General features: G+C 31.6%; 2 protein-coding genes and 1 long non-coding RNA gene across 3 annotated transcripts; 2 read left to right on the forward strand and 1 right to left on the reverse strand.

The window, feature by feature from the left end:
• Positions 1-6959: 6959 nt before the first annotated feature.
• Positions 6960-8950, reverse strand: LOC110699612. The gene is made up of 3 exons (XR_002506952.1): positions 8721-8950; positions 7747-7790; positions 6960-7657 (listed from the first exon to the last, which is right to left on the reverse strand). It is a non-coding gene; the product is annotated as an uncharacterized LOC110699612 (long non-coding RNA).
• A 695-nt stretch (positions 8951-9645) lies between these two features.
• On the forward strand, positions 9646-11213 carry LOC110699613 (uncharacterized protein At4g22758-like). Its single transcript, XM_021877118.1, has 2 exons — positions 9646-10341; positions 10701-11213. Exons 1-2 carry the CDS (start codon positions 9945-9947, stop codon positions 10871-10873), a joined length of 570 nt encoding a protein of 189 aa, XP_021732810.1. The 5' UTR covers positions 9646-9944; the 3' UTR covers positions 10874-11213.
• Positions 11214-15394: 4181 nt separating this feature from the next.
• LOC110699614 (coatomer subunit beta'-2-like) lies at positions 15395-18280 on the forward strand. Its single transcript, XM_021877119.1, has 8 exons — positions 15395-15511; positions 16017-16043; positions 16142-16203; positions 16706-17028; positions 17283-17417; positions 17541-17689; positions 17845-17913; positions 18001-18280. The coding sequence occupies exons 2-8, from the start codon at positions 16033-16035 to the stop codon at positions 18050-18052; spliced, it is 801 nt and encodes a 266-aa protein (XP_021732811.1). The 5' UTR covers positions 15395-15511; positions 16017-16032; the 3' UTR covers positions 18053-18280.
• Positions 18281-21384: the final 3104 nt, after the last annotated feature.

A 21384-nucleotide genomic window follows, 5' to 3' on the forward strand; every position in this document is an offset into this window, starting at 1 on the left:
TTGAGTGCTAAATAGGTCATTGTAGGTAATTTCATCGCTGGTGAACAGTCGGAGTGAGGGTAATTTACGATTATATTTGGAGAGTCAGTTCTCTATCTATCTTTTTAATAGTTTACTAGAGTTTGCTTTGGTTTTATAGGTAATATAGAGATTATACTCCTTTTTTTTTATATTTATTTGAATTTCGATTACGAATCTTAAGAAATTGTAAATGGATTATATCTACTTTTCAATATATCCATAGCAATTCGGATTAGCCAAAGGGTGAATCGGATGAAACAACAAAAAAAATAGCTATATAGAATCTATTATATTCATCTCAAAATTTTAGTTTTTAAACAACTAGTTTTATATTATTTTTGTACATAGTAATACACTAGTTCAAAACTTGTGCTATGCATGGTTTTACAATAGTATTTCATTATTCGTTTATTAGAAATTGTACAAAACGAAATTATTGTAAGTTAAAAAAAAACATTTAAAAAAAGAAAAGTACAATTTACATTGTGATATACTATAAGATTAATCTCGATCAATGTCTAATTTTACAGTACAATTAATGTGAGAGGGAATGAGTAATAATATTATAGTGTACGGAATATGAAAGCATACTCATGTTCTTAATTAAAATGTCTATACATGATATTATTATTGATAACAAAAAAAATAAAACAATAATAATAATATAATAATTTTTTTATAATATCCTAAGTAGTATTTTATAATATTATGTAACATTTTTTATTCTTTACCACTATATTTTTTAATTTTATTTAAGTTATTGTTGTTTGGCAATAAAAGGCCAAAACTTCTCCATGAGATATATAGTAACAGACTTCTTTCAATAAAAAAAAAAATAGAGATAGTAACAAAATTTTTTGGCTGGAAATTTTTTTATGAGGAGATGACTTGTGTACTTAGGGGATTACTTTAGTATATAGTATAGATATTTTTAATAAAATTTCCTATATAATATTGTTTGAAATTATACTACATTCAAATAAGACACCCAAAAAAACATATGGGACAAAAAAAAAAAAAAAAAAAAAAAAAAAGAAAAGAAAAGGAGTATTAAAATTTGAAATCAAAAAATTTACGTTGGCATAGAAATTTAGAATGAGATTACTCAAAATACCAGGTATATTAATATCCACCGTCCAAGTGTAGATTTTAGGGTATAAACAATAATTAAATATTACTTCCTCCGTCCCTTAATTAGATGTCTACTTCTCTATATTATGTGAGTAATAAATGCTAAAAATAGACATCTAATAAAGGGACGGAGGGAGTAGTATAAATTTGTTGTTTCCATACGCATCAACATTACTCCGCCACAATGATATCGACACATGTTATGCAAAGTATTTACTCCCTCCGTGTTTTAATAAGTGTTAAACTTACTATATGCGGCCGTGTTTTAATAAGTGTTACACTTTCTTTTTTGGCAAAAAGCTACATTTAAATATAATATATCTCTCCTCTAATGGTCCCCATCCAAACCCACTACTACTTTTTTTATTATTTCTTTTCTCTCACATTCATTACTTTTCAATAAACTATATACCCTACTATCTTTCTTTTACAATTTTCTCCAACTATCCTACTTACCTCATATTTTATTTAAGTCAATTATATTGCTTAAACCTATGTGCCGGTCAAAGTGTAACACTTATTAAAACATGGAGGGAGTATGAAAAAAAAGTATGAGAGTTTAGGACTTAAGAATAAGCCCCGTTCACTTCACCTTATTTTTGCTGAACTGAAATTATTTTTACTGAACTGAAATTATTTTTGCTGAACTGAAATTATTTTTACTGATTTTCTATTATATTTCTTCTTTAAAGATACTAAACTGAACTTATTTTAACTGAAATGCAATTATTTTTTCTAAACTAAAATTATTTTTACTTAATATTATTTTTTTAAGGTGAAGTGAATCGGGACAATTGGAGAAAAAGAAAAGAAATACGACATCATATTTTTTTCATTTTGATGATTGACAATTAATAATTGCCTAATTAAACACTAATAAATAGCAATAATTACGAGTAGTTCTACCTTTCTTTAGAGGCTTAATTCGTACGAGATTGTTTGACATTATTTTTTATTTTCAATTTTTTTTTTTTAACAAAAACCAAAAACAGGAAACAAGAAAAAGGTATTTCCACTTTTCTGTTGTCAATTTTCTTAAATATCATGATTTTAATAAGTTTGACTAACTTTAATTTATCATATGACATATATCATACTCTCTCCGTCCCTTATCTACATGCCTACTTTCTTTTTTGGGGGTTTCAAAACTACATGCCTATTTTTATTTAAAGAATGTATTTTTTGAAAATATTCCCTCTTTTTTATGAGTTGTCATCAATTTATTTTTATTTTTTTTTTGGTACTTTTGGCATCATTTTTCAATACTTTCTCTCTCTATCTCTTCAATAATTACCAGCTACCTTTTTTTTTCCTTATAACTCTCTCTAATCCCACATGCACATTTGTACTTCCCAATGATGGGTTTTAAGAAATCTTTAAGTTCCTTAATTCCCGTGGAAAATGGGAAATAGGCATGTAGATAAGGGACGGAGGGAGTATAATTTTGAAAAACAGAAAACCGCGGTGATGGCTTTGATTTTTTTTTTTTTAAATAACGTTGTTTTGAAAAAAAAAGTTTTTTTTTTTAAATGTTTATATTACCATATTTTTGTTACAAATATTATGATATACTTAGTATATATTAAAACATGGATTATGGTTTTGTTCATCAAATTGAGTAGAAGTTATCATTTTCGGTTTTCTTACGAACTACCCCTGATTTATCACTTAATTCACCATACATTCATCAAAATTTTCAAATTCACCATATATTCATAAGTTTAATGAAAATGTCACCAAATGCCATTTCGTTATATCTGTTAGTCATTTAAGTTAAATGTGCCACGTGACAACCTCTAATAAATTAATCAATTTTTTTTAAAAAAAAGAATCATAAATAAAGTGAAAAAAAACCACCACCTCAGCCACCCCTCCACGCCCTCACACCGCCCCAGCCCAGCCTGCCTCCACCCTGCCGACACCCCTCCCCCAGCCCCGTGCCGATGGTGCCTACCTTTTTGAACCACCGATAGCCCACCCTGAATTCCCCCTCCCTCCACCCAAAACCCTTAAAATCTAGAGCCACCAGCCCTAGCCCCCCACCGAAAAAAAACCCTGCCCCACCCGGACGCCTCTCTCCCTTTCCCTACGAGGAACATGGCGGGCCACCCTAACCCGGAAAATTGAAACCCTAGACCCAAAAATCGAAACACTAGATTTTTATTTTGGGGTTTTAAGGTTCTGGGGTGGTGGTTCGGGGGGTTTGGGGGGAGATGACAGGGGGGAGGGCAAATTGGGTTTTATCGGCGCAGGGGAGGGGGGTTTGGGCGCTGGCAAGTGAATAAGGAAGGTTATTCGAAGGAGGGAGGGGGTTTTAAGGTGGGGAGATAATGTTAGTTTAGGGGAAGGGGATGGGTGACGGCAAGGGGTCGGGTCAGGTGCCGCCGGAGCAGGGGTTTTGGGGGAAATTAGGCGCGGGCAGGGAGGTGGTGGGGTTGGGGCAAGGTGGGGGGTAGGTGAGGGTGGCTTGGGTGTGTTTTTTTATTTTTTATTTTATATTTTAATAATTAATTAAATAATAATTAGCCTTAATGACTAACGGAGTTAACCTCTGTTAGTCATTTGGGCATTTTTGGTGACATTTTTATTAAGCTCAAGAGTATAAGGTGAATTAAAAAAATTTCATGAGTACATGGTGAATAAACGAATTACTCAGTGGCATATAGTGAAAAAATCAAAGTATTATTGTCAGATATTAAAGTATTAATATATCAATATCAAAGTAATAAAGTATTAATGTCAGATATTACAATGTTAATATCTATTGTTGTTACTATCAAGTAGACTCATAATGAGTCCGGTTTCACATAATACCTTCTATTGCGTAATAGCACGAGAGATGAAATGTTGAATGATGACTTGACTACTTATATAAAGAGAGATTTGTTTTTAAATGTTGACAAGAATGATATAATAGATCGATATTAAAACATGAAAACTCATAGAGAACAATTGAATTTTTTAAAAAATTATCTATTTGGTTGTAATATGTATACTTTTAGAATGACTTTTTTTTTTTTGAATTATTAGTTTCTTTATGCTTTTGTTATTGAATTATTAGTTTTTTGAATATTCATGGGTTAATTATTGATTGGTATGCGGTCGATGGATGAAGGTGACACAACACCCATAAAGTCCTGGATCCGACACTGTCAGTCAGCGTTATTGGTGTTACTCGGTCAGTGTTATTGGGGTTACTCGGTCAGTATTACAGGGGTTATTCGATCTGTATTATAAGGATTACTTTGTTGTTTTACAAATGGTCATATGGTGTGGACAGCCATACAAAACACGCTAATTTAATAAATGTATAAACATTAAACGTTATTATACAGAGTATAATATATTGTTGGATTTGTCATTATGTATAATTTTATACTATTAATTTTTTATTATTTTTACTACTCCCTCCGTTCCTATTTGTTTTTTTACGTTTTCATTTTAGGTGTTCCTTTTTATTCTTTACATTTAGTAACTTTCCTTTTTCAGTTATAAATTTTGGACAAATTACCCTTATTTTACAATTTTAATATTCAAAACTCAAAAGTCCTTACATTTTTATGTGTTATTGTACTTTTTGTACTATTTTAATGGTTTTCCAATACTCATTATTACTTTCTCTCTCCTCTCTCCTCTGCTTTCTTCACCACACATGTACAATATTTTTTTTTTCAATAGAATTGTTTCAATTAGGGGTGTACACCGGTCCAAAACCGGACCGGACCTGGACCGGACCTGTTTGGACCGGGGACCTGAATTGGGTAATTATGAGGACCGGGGACCGGACCTGAATTAACAGGTCCGGTTCCGGGCCAGACCTGAAAAATCAGGTCCGGTCCGGGTTTGGACCTGAATGGACCTGTTTTGTGTCTTTTTCGTTTTTTTTTTTAATACAAAACCTGTTGGACCTGCATATGGACCTGTTTTGTGATTTTTAGACCTGTTGCATAATTTAATAATTACATACAAACCAAAATTATCAATTACAAAACTACATAAAGTCTATAAAGTCCCGATTCTCAAACACCAAAAATACAAATGAGTCCACCGAAAATACAAATAAGTCCACGAAAACTCATAAAATTACATAAATTCTCTTAAGTCTCAACTCTCAAGTACTAGAAATACATAAATTCTCCAACGAGTTGTTTTCCCTTTGATCGCGTGATTCACACTAATGAGTCCTTGAAAACAACTTCATCGTCTACATCGTTAGATTCACCACGTTGCACCTCTAAATAAAATACAATATAGAATATATTAATGATTGATAACAATGAAATAATAAATTTGGTGTAACAAAATTTCAAATACATAAAATTATTACTACCTTTCTCTATTTCCTCTAACTCTTTCAAATTTTCTTCCACATCAACAATTGGCACTTCCTTAGCTCTAAGCCAATCTTGTGTGCAAAGTAACGCTTGAACCATCTTCAATACAAAAATATTACACAAATATGTATAAACAAAGTCATATTAAGATATAAACAAACTTGATTTTATAAAATAAAAAGATAACGATGCATTACCTTAGGAGTTAAAGAACTCCGAAATGGATCTAGAGTACGACCTCCCGTACTAAAAGCAGATTCCGATGCAACGGTCGACAATGGGATGGCTAGTATGTCACGTGCCATGCGATTAAGAATCACATAACGCTGACCATTCTTACCCCACCATGTCAATGCATCTTGTTCTTCCTCCTCCGGCCCTAATTGATCATTTAAGTACCTATCCAACTCACTTATCGCATACCCACTTGTCCCCTTCAATCGTTTTGCTCTTTCTTTTAGTTTCCTCACATAATCGGAACCCACTCCTTTACTATTATCAATATCCATTGACATATTATCTCCACAATCTGGAATATTAGAAGTAGCATACATTTTTCTATATTCCTCAAATAAAGAGTAAGCGAACTCCTTCACATCATTAGCAAGTTTTGTACCCTTTTCCGGTCCATGCATATCCGTTAGTGTCAATTCAACAATGACCATCTTAGAGTGAGGGTCGAGAAGAAGAGCAACATAAATGAACTTATTCATCTTATCCACATCCCCCCAATACTTATCAAACTTTTTTTTCATTGCAATAGCCATAGCTTGAAAATTCAAGTCCTCACTTTGTTCCCAATTATTCAACATATCATACATAGAAGCAATTTCTCCTAAACCTTTATTAGCTGTCACATAATGAGAACCAGAAATTCGTTTAGTTAACAGATAAAACCCCTCTAGAAACAAAACCAACCTCTCCACTTTTTCCCAATCTTCGGGTTCGGGAGGCCTTTCATTGTCATTCAAATCCTCTCTATCAGGAAGAGATAACCCACTAAAAACACGTCGAAACTTCAAAGCCGTTTCCAACATTATGTATGTGGAGTTCCAACGAGTGGGGACATCAAAGGATAAAGAAGATTTTGAATCTATGTTTGCTTTTTGCACAAGATCTTTGAATCTAAGTATTCTTGCAGGGGAATTCTTAACATATTTCACAGCATTTCTAACTCTATCAATGCACACACCATGTTCTCTAATACCATCCCACACAATTAAATTAATTATATAAGCAATGCATCTAACATGAAGATTTTTTCCATCATTTATACATCCTGTTCTTCTAACCATTCTACTCAAGTGTGCACAAGCAACATCATTTGAAGAAGCATTATCAACAGTGACAGTAAAAAGTTTATCATCAATACCCCAATACTCTAAACATGCCTCAACTGCTTTTCCAATAGCCTCTCCTTTATGACTAGAAATTGGACAAAAATTTATGATCTTTTTATTCAATTTTCAGTCATTATCAATGAAATGAGCTGTAAGACACATATAATTAATTCTTTGTATTGAAGTCCAAGTATCAGTGGTCACATAAATTCTTTGACATGTCTTAAACATTTCTCTCAATTTCTCTTTTTCACTATAATACAACTTTAAACAATCACGAGCAATGGTAACACGAGATGGAATGTGAAATTGTGGACATGCAACTTGCACAAAGTGCCTAAAACCGGGTTTTTCCACATGCTTAAATGGTAACTCATCAACAATAATCATGTGAATCAATGCCTCTCTAACATCATTCAAGTTAATAATCCTACTCCCACACTTTAATTCACTACTCTCATGTTCTTGATCAAAATACAATTTAGTTTGCTTTTCTTTGCCCTTTTCTTTTTCTATATTAATAGGATTACCGAGACATGATTCTGCATGGTTTTTAACATTTTTTGAACCATTAAGATTACCATCAGCAGCAAAAGTTTTAGGACAGAACTTACATTCAGCTCGTAGTTTTCCATTCTCGACGTACTCTAAGTAATATTTTCAATACTCAGCTTTCCTCTTACTTTTTCTGTTCCATATATATTCCCGCCCCGCTTTTAGCTTCTTATCAGGAGGCAAAGTAGATTGCAATTCTTCCATATCCTTTTCAGAAAGTGGCTGTGACGTTTGTTCAGAAAAAGAAGCAGACCGTTTGGATTGAGAGCTCTCCATCTACAATATAATTATATACAATATAAGTAATTTTAAAGTAACAATTATATACACATACCATTTTATAAAAAAATTTAAGAGCAACTTACATTGCAAGAATAAGAATCCGTGGTTCCTTGACTTCCTTCACTCCCTGCAAGAATAAAAACAAAAATAAGAACCCCTGAACTACACACAGGTTAGCCAACTTATTTAATCTTAATAATCTGAGTCCATACTTTTAGCAGCCTAGCAGGAATAAACACAAATTTTAAAGTATAAGTTAGCTTAAAAAGCGTCCATATATACACATTAGAAATATCAATACCAGGTAAATAGCGTATATGATACGGAGTATGAGTTAGTTTAATAAGTGCAAGTCCATTCATTATTCATTAGAAAACCAAACAATGATTAATATAATGAATCACTAGTTCACTACTCATCCAAAAAATTTCTCAACGATCAAAATTTATTACGAAGTAGTAAGTTACTAAGTTGTGCCGCATTATGTTGGATCAATTTGCAGGTTGGTATTATGGTATATATTCAACTATTCATAATACAATGTGAAATTGAATTGCCACATATAACATTCAAACACAGAGACTAATAATGCATACAAATATACAATAGAGTACATACTTAGCAGTTTTCTGTATTATACAGAAATATTGATTGAGATAATGATGGATTTTTTTTGTATTTCTCATCATCAAGACAAATTCAAGTGGAGACATATATTACCTTGAATAACTTATACTTTAGGAATAAACACAAATTTTCGCACTAAATTAATCTTAATAATCATAATAAACACAAAATTTTGAACTAAATTTCGCACTTGAACCCTAAACCCTAAACTTCTTAATTCTTATGAACCCTAAACTCAAAAAAAACCAAAAAAAAAAACAGAAATTCGAAAGAGATGAACTAAAAATAAGAAATTCAACATGCAAACATCAAACAAATAAACAATCATTAAAAGCAATTGAAAATTTGAAACAAGAATAAACATATAAATTCTCACACTTAAATTTATTATTTCGAATTAAAAATACCAAAATTATAAGCAAATACTTACCAGATATTATCGGTGTGCATCGCCTGAGAGAATGAGGGAGGTGTCGGCAGTGGGCGGTGGCCGGAGCGAGTTGAGACAGCCGCGTTGAGAAGTTGAGATTGAGGGAGGCTGAGAGAATCAGTTTGGGCTAAGGGAGTTAGGGTTAGAACTTAAAAATATGAAAGAGAAGTTTTAACGTCAGTTTCAATTTTTCAGAGTTTGGTTTTCTTTTTTTTTTTTTTTTTTTTTTTTTTTTAATTACGATTTTCCCGGGTTTCAGGTCCGGACCTGAAAACCCCGGGTTTGGACCGGGTCCGGACCGGGACCGGGAACCTGGATTTTTAAGAACCGGGACCGGACCTGAATCAACAGGTCCGGGTCAGGTCCGGTCCGGTTCAGGTCATTTCAGGTCCGGTTTCAGGTCCGGGCCAATTTTTGTACACCCCTAGTTTCAATTATTGAAATATTGCAATATATCTCTATTTTACACAATTTCTTAATAACCGTGCATAATTCCAAACATAAAAAATATAAGGGAACGTAAGAAGTAACATATTACAAAGTATTAGAGAAAATAGCAGTAAAAAAAACAGAGGTAGTCACCGCATCTTTAAACTTAAAAACAGCATTAAAATGAGCCACAAATTATCAAACTACCAATTTATAAAGGTGTGAGCAGGTGCGCAGAGCCGGAGCTTAGCACGGCATGTTCACTCACTAGGGACCCACCCTTAATAATTTCATTTTTTAATTGGAAGGAACCATAATAATTTCATTTTATAACCCCTAATTAATTAAATATTTATAATTCCCAACATCCCCATTTTCCAACAATTAAATTAATCAAATAAATAAACAGCAATCAACCATATCCTTAAAATTATCATGATTGGATCATCATTACCTTCCTTACTTTCTCTCTCCTCCCTCACTATAAATAACCCCCTCCCTCATTCCCCTTCCGTCATCACTTCCAAATAATATTCTCACTTTCAAAAATAAAACACATTAATATTTTTGATTACTACTCGTAATTGTGTAACAAATTAAATGACTTATGATAGTTTATGCTGCTAATTACTCATCTAAGAGCCTCCGCTCTTCTTTCACCTCCGCTTTTGGCTTTCCCCGCCACCGCTACCACCGTTATCGCCGTCTACGCTAATCAAATATAAACCCATAACCATCACTAGGGTGTTCAAAACCCGCTCCATACCGAAAAAATTATTATTCTTGCTTCTCAATATGCCGTCCCCTAATTCGAGCAGGAACGGCATATTGTTTTCTGCTCGAGTATCGGAGAGATCGATGTCCTTCAACGGTAGAACAACCGGAGGTTCACCGGCGGCGGAGAATCTCCGGCGACCCAAAACGGTGCCGGATTTGAAATCGGCGATGCTATTTCCCGGCGAATCTCCGGCGAATGAAGAGGTTAAGCCCAAGAAATTGACGAAAGTGTTGTTAAATGTGACGATTCAAGGAAGTGTTGGTACTGTTCAGGTTATTATTAGTCCGGAATTTACTGTTAAAGATTTGATTTCTGCTGCTCTTAAACAGTATGTTAAAGAAGGTCGTCGTCCTGTTCTTTCTTCCGCCATTGCTGATGATTTTGACCTCCATTATTCTCAGTTTAGCCTTGAAAGTAATTTTCTCTATCTTTTTTTTTTAATTATTTTTTATATCTTTTAAGATTCCGTTATATTTTTCCTGATTTGTTGGTCTAATTGCTCTGTTGATGCGATTTTCTCTGTCAGAATATTTCAAATTATTGAACTAATTTTATTATTATTATTAATTTATTATTATTATTAGTCTGCCCGCAGGCCGGATTTATTTATTAGTACTCGTTTAAGTTACACTGTTAACGTGACAATTGATATGATCGTATAGTGTTATCTTACTTGTCGTATTACTAGTTCAAGTTATACCGTATCTTTGGAGAGAGCATTAATCAATAATTGGAAGGTTAATTGATGAAACTTTAAATTTGGTGGATTTCAGGTTTGGATAGGGAAGAGAAGATTGCAGAGTTAGGGTCAAGAAACTTCTTCCTATGCAAAAAGAGAAAAGAAGTGGCGGAAACGGCGTCGTCTTGTGCAAAACAGGCTGATCAAGCTACTAAACTTGCTTCTCCTTGCCCTCCTTGGCTCAAGTTCATTAGTTTCTTATTCTAAGAAAAAAAATTGAGATATTTGGTTATGAAGAAAATTTTCTAGCCAGAATCTTGTTTAAGGTGGTCCAATATCATGTTAAAGAAATTTGGACTAGTATATTATTTTAGATTTTTTTTTTTTTATCCTCAAATATTTGTTGTTGAATCTTAAAATATTAGTAGAAGTAGTATTGTACAGTTAGATTCCTCCACCAAAAATTAATCATAAAAAAAAAAAAAAAAAAATTAGCTAGAATATTAGTCTTATCTGAATGTATGGATGTTAATGTCCTTTGAGTATACTCTGAATCTGGAGAATTGCTTAAACACATGAAACAAATTGTCAATTTGTTTGTTGGCAAGTTGCTTGTTTAATAGAGTAATTGCTGAAGTAATATAATACATTAATACCCCTAGTATGTGGAAAGGATAAACATGGGTTTTATTATTTCGTACTCGTATTATGTTTCATATGTGGTGACCGCTAATTAATACGGAGTACAATATTACGTAGTCCATAGGTTAGATATAGAACTATTATTTATAGAGTAGCAAGTAATACGCAAGAAAAATAAGGTTTGGTTTAATTGGTTGGTGAATTTCATTGTTATCTTAATCTTAATGTTAAGAGGATAAATCCTTTCAACTACGAACACTTGTAGGCGTTTAATTTTCTCCATCACTTCCAAGTGCCTGTTCCGAAGAAGGAAGCGGGGAGTGACCTAAACTTCTCTAGCGGATACTTTTATGTCGCAAAGGGGATGGAGAAATATCCTAGAATTGATCATGGTTATATGTTGGCAATGGTGTCAACTACCGTCATTGCTTTGAAAAACAGTAGTACACTAATATAAAAGCTCTTTGGCCGGGTAGATTGGAGGTTCATAGCACTTTTTTCACTCTTAACGTAGTTGGGTCTCTCAACAACGAACCGAGAGACAAGGAGTACCAAATAACACATGTAAGCGTCCCACATTGAGAAAAGAAGAGAGAATCAAACACTTTATAAGGTTAAGGGGTTACTCTTCTTATTGCCATATGGTTATGGGATGAAACTTCCTTTGGACTTGAAAAGTGGACTCTCTTTCTTGATTTGCGAGTGCAGCCTAGACCCATATTTAACACCAAGAATTTTCCAAACTTCCCTTATTACTTTAATAGATCATACAATGAGTTTGTTAGGGGTGTCCGTCTCTTAGTAGTAAGTATTTGGATTGAACTTAAAAAGCCCAATCATAAAACGAAGAAATCCATATTCATATAAGCTTAATTTTACAATATGGTTTTCGGTTTTATTTGGATTCAATTAGGGTCAATCCGAAAATCCGAATTTTTAAAAAATCTCAATCCGATCCGATCCGATTTAAAGTTCGAATCCAATCCGAATTATAATTCGATTTGGATTAAATTAGATTTCGGTTTTAATCTGAATTATGGACACCCCTAGAATTTGTTAGCGAATTTGCATATTAATCAAGCTGTTTGTTTCCTCCTTGCTAAAAATAATGAATGTTTATGATGTATGGGTCGGAGTAATATGTACATTTACACTTGGTGGGCTGTTGGACAAGGCTATAAATAGGCCCAATGTGCATAGTTTGAAGCTTGCAAATGTCTAGAGGGTAAAGACTAAAAACCAAAAATATACTCCTATTAAACAATATTTTCTCCTTGTTTTTCATTAGAGCCTTTTGGCCCTTGAAAAGTTTAAATCTCAAGAAGTGTTTTAAGAAAAATATTGTAATTGTTGCGAAAATCTATTAATCAATTTAATAAAAGTTAAATAGGAGCGGGGGAAGAAAAAAATTACTCATATGTGAAATTGGATAGAAAATGAATACAATTGGTGAAGAATATCCAAGGGATTTAAAAGTTGGAGATGAATGGGGAATATGGAGTGTTCAGGTGAGGGAAACTGTAAAAATCTACTCTAAAAAAAAAAAAAGGTCAAAATGGAGGACATATAGTCTATATGAATTGTATTTAAATATACTTCGTCCTAGGTATGCAATGCGTGGTTCCTACACCCAGGTGTACCATGCGCATGGTACACCTGTTTTAAAGTGCAACTAAAAGAACATGAAACGCAAGCCTCAAAACAAGTAAAAAAGGCGGAAAGAACATTAGTTTATAAGACAAAGAACATTGCCTTATAACTGAAAGAACACCAGAATGTATTAGTAATTTCCTTTAAACTAGGAAAATTAGTTATTAAATGATATTTATCCCGCTTTTATTGTCTTATCATTTTACAAAAATACAGTTTCTAAATATAATTTTCTTTCTCTAAATTATTTTTTCCCAAATAATTCAAGATATATTTTTTGATAATTTCAAATTTCAAAATTCAAATTTGATTTCCAAAATTTTATTATCCAAAAAAATACTACAGCATATTTCATTCCCTCTCTTTAAGTTTTTTTTCTAAAAGCATCATTCATATTTTTTTACCAAATTTTAAAAATATTTGTGTTTGAAAGAACATGTGTAACCATCTGAGTAACCATGAATACATGATATACTTATATTTTTGTGTAATTATTGTGTTCTTTACATATTTTATAATGTTCTTTATTAGAATACATGATATACTTTATATTTGTTTGTAACATACAATAAATTATTAATACTATGTTTTATTCCATATGTCTACCTTTATATCATATTAATAATCTTTATTAGATCTTTTAATGAAATATTTTAAATGTCCATGTCTTTTTTATTGTAATTGTAATGTACTTCCATTGTCATAAAATGTTCATTGCTTATAATGAAAATGTTCTTTAAATTTAGTCCTTACGCCATATTAGTTAAATTTAAATGAGATAATTCAAACAATGTTATTATAGTTTCTTCATGTTCTTTATTAATATTATGGATGTTCTTTGAATCTAAAAATCAATCATCAATAGACGATGTCCAAAAAGAATATCGTCGTCAATCTTCATGATCCTGAATTAAAAAAAAATACACAATTATTAAATGTTAATTAATAAAGAAAAACATAGGATCAATAAATAATATTTAAGATGAATATACTAATAATTAAAAATGACTTTACAAACTAATTTTAAAATGACATATGCTATACCAAAAAAATGTGCATCACTCAATACCTCAAAGAACATATGAACCCCAAAATCAAAGAACATTAGGGATAAAATAAATAACATAAGTGATGTAACAACAGAACATATATATAAGGAGTAAAACATCTTAGAAATTAAAACCCAAAAGAACATAAGAGTTAAAACAAAGAACATGAACATAGAAGAACATATTATTCAAATAAAAAGAACATTATACCTTAAAGAACATAGTTTGCATTGTAAAGAACATATAATTTAGATTCAAACAACATATTAATCAGATTTAAAGAGCATATTCCACAATAATTAACAAAATGAATACAGATCAAATAAATGATAAAAAGAACATTCATCATAATTAGAAGAACATCATCTTCAACTTCAAAAAGTAATACAAAAATAGTTTTTTTTTAAAAAAAAAAACTCCTTTTATTAAAATATCCATAAATTATCAAATTTAATAACAAAAAATATAATCTCTTTTGATTATAAAAACCCACAACTTATGAAATTAAATAATTTAAAAGTGCATTATCATTATCATCAACATCATAACTATAATGATAAAATTTAAATAAGAAAAAAATAAAAGTAAAAAGAACCTTCTCGTCATTTGATTACAAACTACTCAAATTCACCATCAACATTATCAAAATCTTCATTGTCATATGTATTATCAACAGATCTACAATTGGAATCATGTAGAAATTCAAACTACGCTACCAAGCTATTGTAATTCCTCTCTATAATTCTCTCCGTATTTCAAAATTGTAATTATATCTCACCAAAAATATAAAATTTAATTCTGAAAACTATTAGTGTGGAAAATAACTAACAAATCCCTTGAATTATGTAGAGAAATATTTTGATTTTTTATTTTTATTTTATTAAAAGTAAAAAAATACTGTAATTTCCAGCAGGGTGTACCATGAGCATGGTGCACCCTAGTGTACTATGTAATTTCATAGATATGTAGAGTTTTAAATTTAACGTATTAATTTTAACTATGTTACTTATTATGAAATTGAAATAGTATTATTTTTAATAAAAAATTGGAGTTAGTATTTTTTTTTATTTTTTTTTTATTTTGGATTTGTAAAGAGTATGTATTAACCAAAAAAGATGGTCAAAATGCATCTCATATGCGAAGGGTATAAACATCAAAATATTTTGTGTAGTATGAGTGTTTATCTAAAGAAATCTACTAAATGTAATCATATAGCTGGATTAATAGGTGTGGAACATTCGAAGATGTATCCAAGGAGCCTAAAAAGACTTTTCTTTTATTGGCAGTGGCACATTAATTACTCAACAAGAATGCATCACACACTTGAATATCCACCCTTCATTTTTACAAATAACTAATCCAACGGTTTAAAATATATTCGATGATGACATAATAAGTTACCTTATTTTTTTGAACTCCTTGTTCTTGTGATAGAATAAATAGCCGTCTTACTTTGTTGCAACTTCATGCAATACATTCTGTCTATTATTTCTTGTCTCTCCTACAAAATGTAAACTCAAAAGAAGAATTTTCAAGTTATTTCTACATTCAAGAAATATAAATGGTAATTTATAATGCATCTTAATTCTTTTTGTGTGTGTGTGTGTGTTTTTTTTTTTTTTTTTTTTTTTTTTTTTGTGAGTTTATTTTGTGATTTAATTTAAGAAGAAATAAAATGACATGGTAACCTATTATACAGTCTTATTCCTATCCAACAAGACTTTTTTTTCAGTTTTGGATGGAAAATATAGAAGTCTCATTAAAACTCTTTAGAAGGTCAAGTTTTTGTCAATTTTATTATTATATTATGTTCTAAGAAAATTTTACTATGTGTCTAGTAATATATAAAGTAATAGAGAGTAAAATTGATATTAGATAGCACAAATATTAGTAATAATTATATTAATTGTAAAGTTGTGTGATATTTTAAATTATTGAGTGCTTGAAACAATCAAATTCTTATGTAACTCTACGTTTCTTCCGAGTCAGAATTGAATGAAATTTCTTATATTGGTTTACATTTGTGCCTTTAATCTGATTACATATGTATTTTTCTTTGTTTTCTGCAGTCTCTCATCAACACCAATGAATTCCAGGTGATACACCTTTGCCACAAAAATCAATCTAAAATTGTCATAATCTTTATTTTTTAGCATAATCTTTATAAGCCTTGATGCAATTTTGCTATTTTCAGGCTGATTTCACTCAAAAATCTGCTAGAGTTAAGTCATTGGACCTTCATCCAGTGCAGCCATGGTAATTTTATGAACGATCTTCAACCATTCATATAAACTTGTGTACCCTGTATAGTTCACCATATTTTCATTTAATCAACAAAACAAACTATATTTAGTGTCTATAAAAAAGCATGTAAAAGACAAATGAATTTTTTTACTAGTATGCATTACGTTAGAAAAAAGTAAAAATGTGCAGGTATTACGAGTAGTTCATAGATAAGATTGGATGAAAAAGTAAAATACAAGATGTAAAGAGTTGACTACGCACCCTTATTGACTGGTTTCATTATTAGAAAGACGTAAAACAACAATTTATCAAAGGAAACTTTGGTCTTTATACATGGAAAAACTACTTGTAGTGCTTGATATCTTGACTCTTGCATTGACACTATACTACTCGAATAGTTGGTTTATATGTGGTAGCGATTATGACCTGTTAATGAAGTAGCAATGTGTTAATATTTACAGTGAGATCAGCAATATGTTGGTGAGATTAAGTAGCAATGTGTTAATTTTTACAGTGAGATCAGCAAAATTCGTAGCACAAAAGGATTGGATCATAACAGGGAGCGATGACAAAATGATCCGTGTGTATGACTACAAAACTGAAGAGAAGGTGAAGGAGTTTGTGGCACATAACGATTACGTGAGGCACATTGTTGTTCATCCCACTCTTCCATATGTTTTAACCGCGTCCGATGACAAACAAATCAAGCTTTGGGATTGGGAGGACTGGGTTTGTACTCGAACCTTCCTAGGACACTCACATTATGTGATGCAGGTGGCTATCAACCCGATTGACCATAACAACTTTGTTAGCGTATCTCTTGATGGCTCCATTAAGGTACGCACTACATAGGAGTTATGATCATATATAAATATATGACACTTCTATAATCTCTACAAATTAGCCTGACTAATTAAAGTTTGAAAGAAAATTATTATTAATAATAAACCGTAAGACATTTGTAATGATTATCATGATTAGATTCGTGAAACATTGATGTACAGAATTAGAATAGAGTCATATTATTTGAGTCTATATATTTTTGTGTATTAATTATATCAATTTTGCTATTATCTCTTTTCTTAATATAGATATGGAATCTTGACAACCCGAACCCAATTACTTCAGTAGCTGCCCATAACACTGGAGTTAATTGCGTTGCTTATTACTTAACAAGTGATAATAAACTCTATATACTCACTGGTTCAGATGATTTTACCACAAAGGTTAGTTGATGCTCTATGCTTATTACATTAACATTATGATAGATTGATATATACTATAGTTTTCGTATATTATGATTATTTCAATTCAAAGAAAATCTAATTTATGATAGCATGTAAAATTAGGTATGGAATTATGAAAATATGAACTGTGTTGAAGTGTTAAAAGGACACACAAACAATGTGTCTATGGCTCTTGTTCATCCTAACCTTCCGCTCATTTTTACTGGATCTGAGGACAAAACAATTCACATTTGGAATGCAATCACTTACAAGTAAGATTCTTACTCCTTTCACACATTTATTTATTTATTTATTTATTTCATTTTGTTGTGGTTTTTCTTTCTTAAAGCAACGTATATTTTCATTTTCATACATTTTCATTTTTGTATATTACTTTGATGATATAATCAAATTTCTTTAATTTTAGGCTGGAGAAGACCCTAGATCAGGGTCTTGGACGAGTGTGGGTGCTTAAGTATGACAAAATTTCCAACAAGTAAGGCTATCAAGCTTATCCTTTAATTTCTATAACTCATATATATATATCAAATTACTAATCATAATTTTGGGTTCGATATGTTAGGATTGTTATTGGCTGTGATGAGGGATTCCTAGTGGGAAAGTTTGGGCCTTGAAGAATTTGAAGTGTGGATGTCTTCGAATCAAATTTGAGCGGATTGGTGTTTATCTGAAATGCTGAAGATGTCTTTATTTTAATTTTCTTAAAATGATTGCCGTATATGCTTTACTTTCTAGAGATTTTAGTATGCACTGCGTGTATTTAGATCTAGTGCTACAATAAATAAAGGACCATTGTCCAACACTACAACATATTATCATACTTTGCAAGATTGTTACTTTTAGTATTATGTTATTTGAGAAGCTTTAGTTAGGGTTTAGGGGTTTTTCTTTTTTTTTTTTAAAAAAAAAAATTTAAACCAATAAACAACTGACATGTGTACATGGTAGGCCCCACTAACGGTTTTCATCCAAAAATCCGTTAGTGGGTGGTGAAACCAAATTTTTGGGATTTTAAGTGGTGTTATAATAAAATTTCAAAATGTTTTGGTGTTATAATCAAAATCGGGGGTTTTAATGGGTGTTATTTTCTAATTTAGCCTAATTATTTTATTAGTTGTGCATAATATTCCCCTAAGTTTTAATGTATTTATTTAGTATGATATAATTTTCTTTTTATTTTGTCATTACAAAACTTTCATCTTATTTTGCAATAACATTTAAATTTTTATAATTAAATATATAATACTAAACTAATAATAAATGGGGTGAAAATTACCGTGCATGACACGAGATCTAACCTAGTAAGAATGAATTTGACTACCATTACACTAATTAGCTTCAAGATTAACATTACCATAAGACCATTAAGTAACTATTATAACAGATGGAAGAGAGACGAGGGAGAGAAGCCCAAAAGCCCACTATTAGATCCCAAAGTGAGGTTTGATCTTAAAACCAATTGGCGATAAGAAGAGTAGCCCGATTGGATTATGATTAAACTAAAAAAATTTTGCTTTAGCTTTCAATGTGGGATAAACTATACTCACACTTGCACTTAACAATAGCTTTGTAAGAATATTATAAAAATTAGTATGCAATGATCATTGATTTTCTTTCTACGAACGCTTCGCAAGTTATTTTTGTAGTATTAGTAGTGTTTTTTCAATCTTTTTCTTCACCTCGTCAACTGTGAATGAATGAGTAGCAACATTGTTGATCGCAAGATGAAGAAGTATGAGAAAATAGAGAGCGAGGCAGTTGAAAATTGTGGATAGGAAGAGCTAGCGCAAGTTAGCTAGTAAGCTATTAAAAAAAATATGAAGAAGAAGAAAGATACATTAAACCAAATCCAATAGGCAGGACATGGCACAAGTCTTAAGGAAATGGGTTGGTCTTAAAAATTTACTATTTCTCCTAAGATTTTTTCTAAGAAAATCTATACTCCATGACCATATATAACTACAATTAGTAATTTCACTTATTTGTATTTCAAAAAAAAAAAAATATCACTTATCTGATGGGTAGGAGAGGAAAAAGAAATTTTAAATTAAATATAGGAAAAATTGCAAATAATAATACAACCTTTGATCGGTTCTTTTTTAATAATACAACCTTTGGATTATACATTAATATTACAACTTTTAGGGTGGGGGGATGTCCATTTTGAACAGGCAAAAACCGATTAGTAAACTGTTTTTACAGGTTACCATGACAGTGTCGTTGTTTTATTGATTTTGTTAATTTAATTTGAGTTTTTAAAATTTATTTAATATTTTAATTTTTAAAATATATAAAATAATAATAATTACTTTATTATTATTATTATTATTATTATTATTATATTAAAAAAAAACCCACCACCTTCCCCACCATTCCCTCTCCTCCTCTCCTTCACGCAGCTCCCCTCTCCCACAGCCCAGAAATCTTCCAGCCGGCGTCCAGCTCACCCATTGCCGGCCGACCCACCCCTATTACTCCGACCTCCCCTTAACCGTCGCCCCACCCATCAAAACGAACCCTAACCCGCGAAAACCGCAACCAACCTCCACCTTCACGAACATCAGTTCTGATTCCACCCCTTCCCGACCACCGCAGCCCCGAAACCACCCCTTACCATGTTTTCCGGCCCCCATAAACCATATTCCCCCACCTAACACCACCAAAAAATCGGTTTAACTTAGAAAACCCGAACCCGGAAATGGGTGCAGTGGTGGCGGTGAAGTGACGGTGCATCAGTGGCTTTAATTGCTGTCTGGTGATGCGTGTGAGAGCAGCGAAGTGAGCTGCTGCGACTGTTTGCTGGGTGGCGTGAGGTGGTGCTGATTGTGGCTGCTGTGGTGGCAGTGAGGGAGCAGGATTGTGAGTGAGGGAGATGCGGGGGTGGTTCGGTGCTGCTGTTGTTGGTTGGGCGGTGATGGTAGGGCAAGAGCAGGGGAGTGTGTTTTGTTGTAGTGTGAAGAAAACAAGGGAGGGGGAGAGGTGATGGTGGCAGGCAGGGTGATGCATGGGTGGGTCGATTTTTTTTTTTTTTAATTAATTAAAATTTAAAAATCTATTTTTAAAAAAAACTTTAAACCAATTTCATGACGACGCTTGTCGTGGTAACCTATTCAATTGGTTACAAGTTTTTTTGGCTGTTTAAACTCAACACCCTCTAAAGGTTGTAATATTGATATATAATACAAAGGTTGTACATAGTATTATTTTTAAAAAAGAAAAAAAAACAGGACAAAGGTTATATTATTATTTGCAATTTTTTCCTAAATATATACGAGTATATAGTATAAAACTCAAGTTATTTCTAAAACAGATGCAATACGAAAGTAACGCCAACAATATTACTTACAAGTGTCGAGTATAAGTATATACTATGTACGTATTATTGAGCATTTTATCGAAGAACGTTGCTTTTCATGTTATTAATTAAACTAGTATTTATCCTATGTACAGGTTATTTTTTTTGCTAAAATGTTTATTATAACAGGTTGTTAATTGTACATTGAGATTGCTCTTTTATTGGAATCAAGTCAAACTAGGTCTATGATTTACAAAATTAAATATAGTAATAAATAATAAAAGATTAGTAGTAAAAATAATGATGTTTTTTCATGTTTACAATTTTTTATACATACTTCCACGCAAAAAGATATATGAAGTGATACTTAATATTTTTTGACTCAACTATCAACTATTATATAAGAAATTGATACAACCAACCTAGAAACACAAGTGAACCGTTAATTGTATTTTGGAAAGAAACTAACTTCATATTTGTAAAGAGGATAATCACAAAATACAAGTGTCTTTTCAGTGAACAACATACAAGAAACGAAGGAATAAATAATTAACGGAAAGAAAAAAAAAAAAAGTGTACCAATAAGAGTGGGACACTTGGCAACGTATTGTTTGTAATTTCTGTTATTAAATATAAGTATAGATTTTTTTG

The sequence above is a fragment of the Chenopodium quinoa genome, unplaced genomic scaffold (genome assembly GCF_001683475.1).
Source record: "Chenopodium quinoa cultivar QQ74 unplaced genomic scaffold, ASM168347v1, whole genome shotgun sequence".
Taxonomy (NCBI): domain Eukaryota; kingdom Viridiplantae; phylum Streptophyta; class Magnoliopsida; order Caryophyllales; family Amaranthaceae; genus Chenopodium; species Chenopodium quinoa.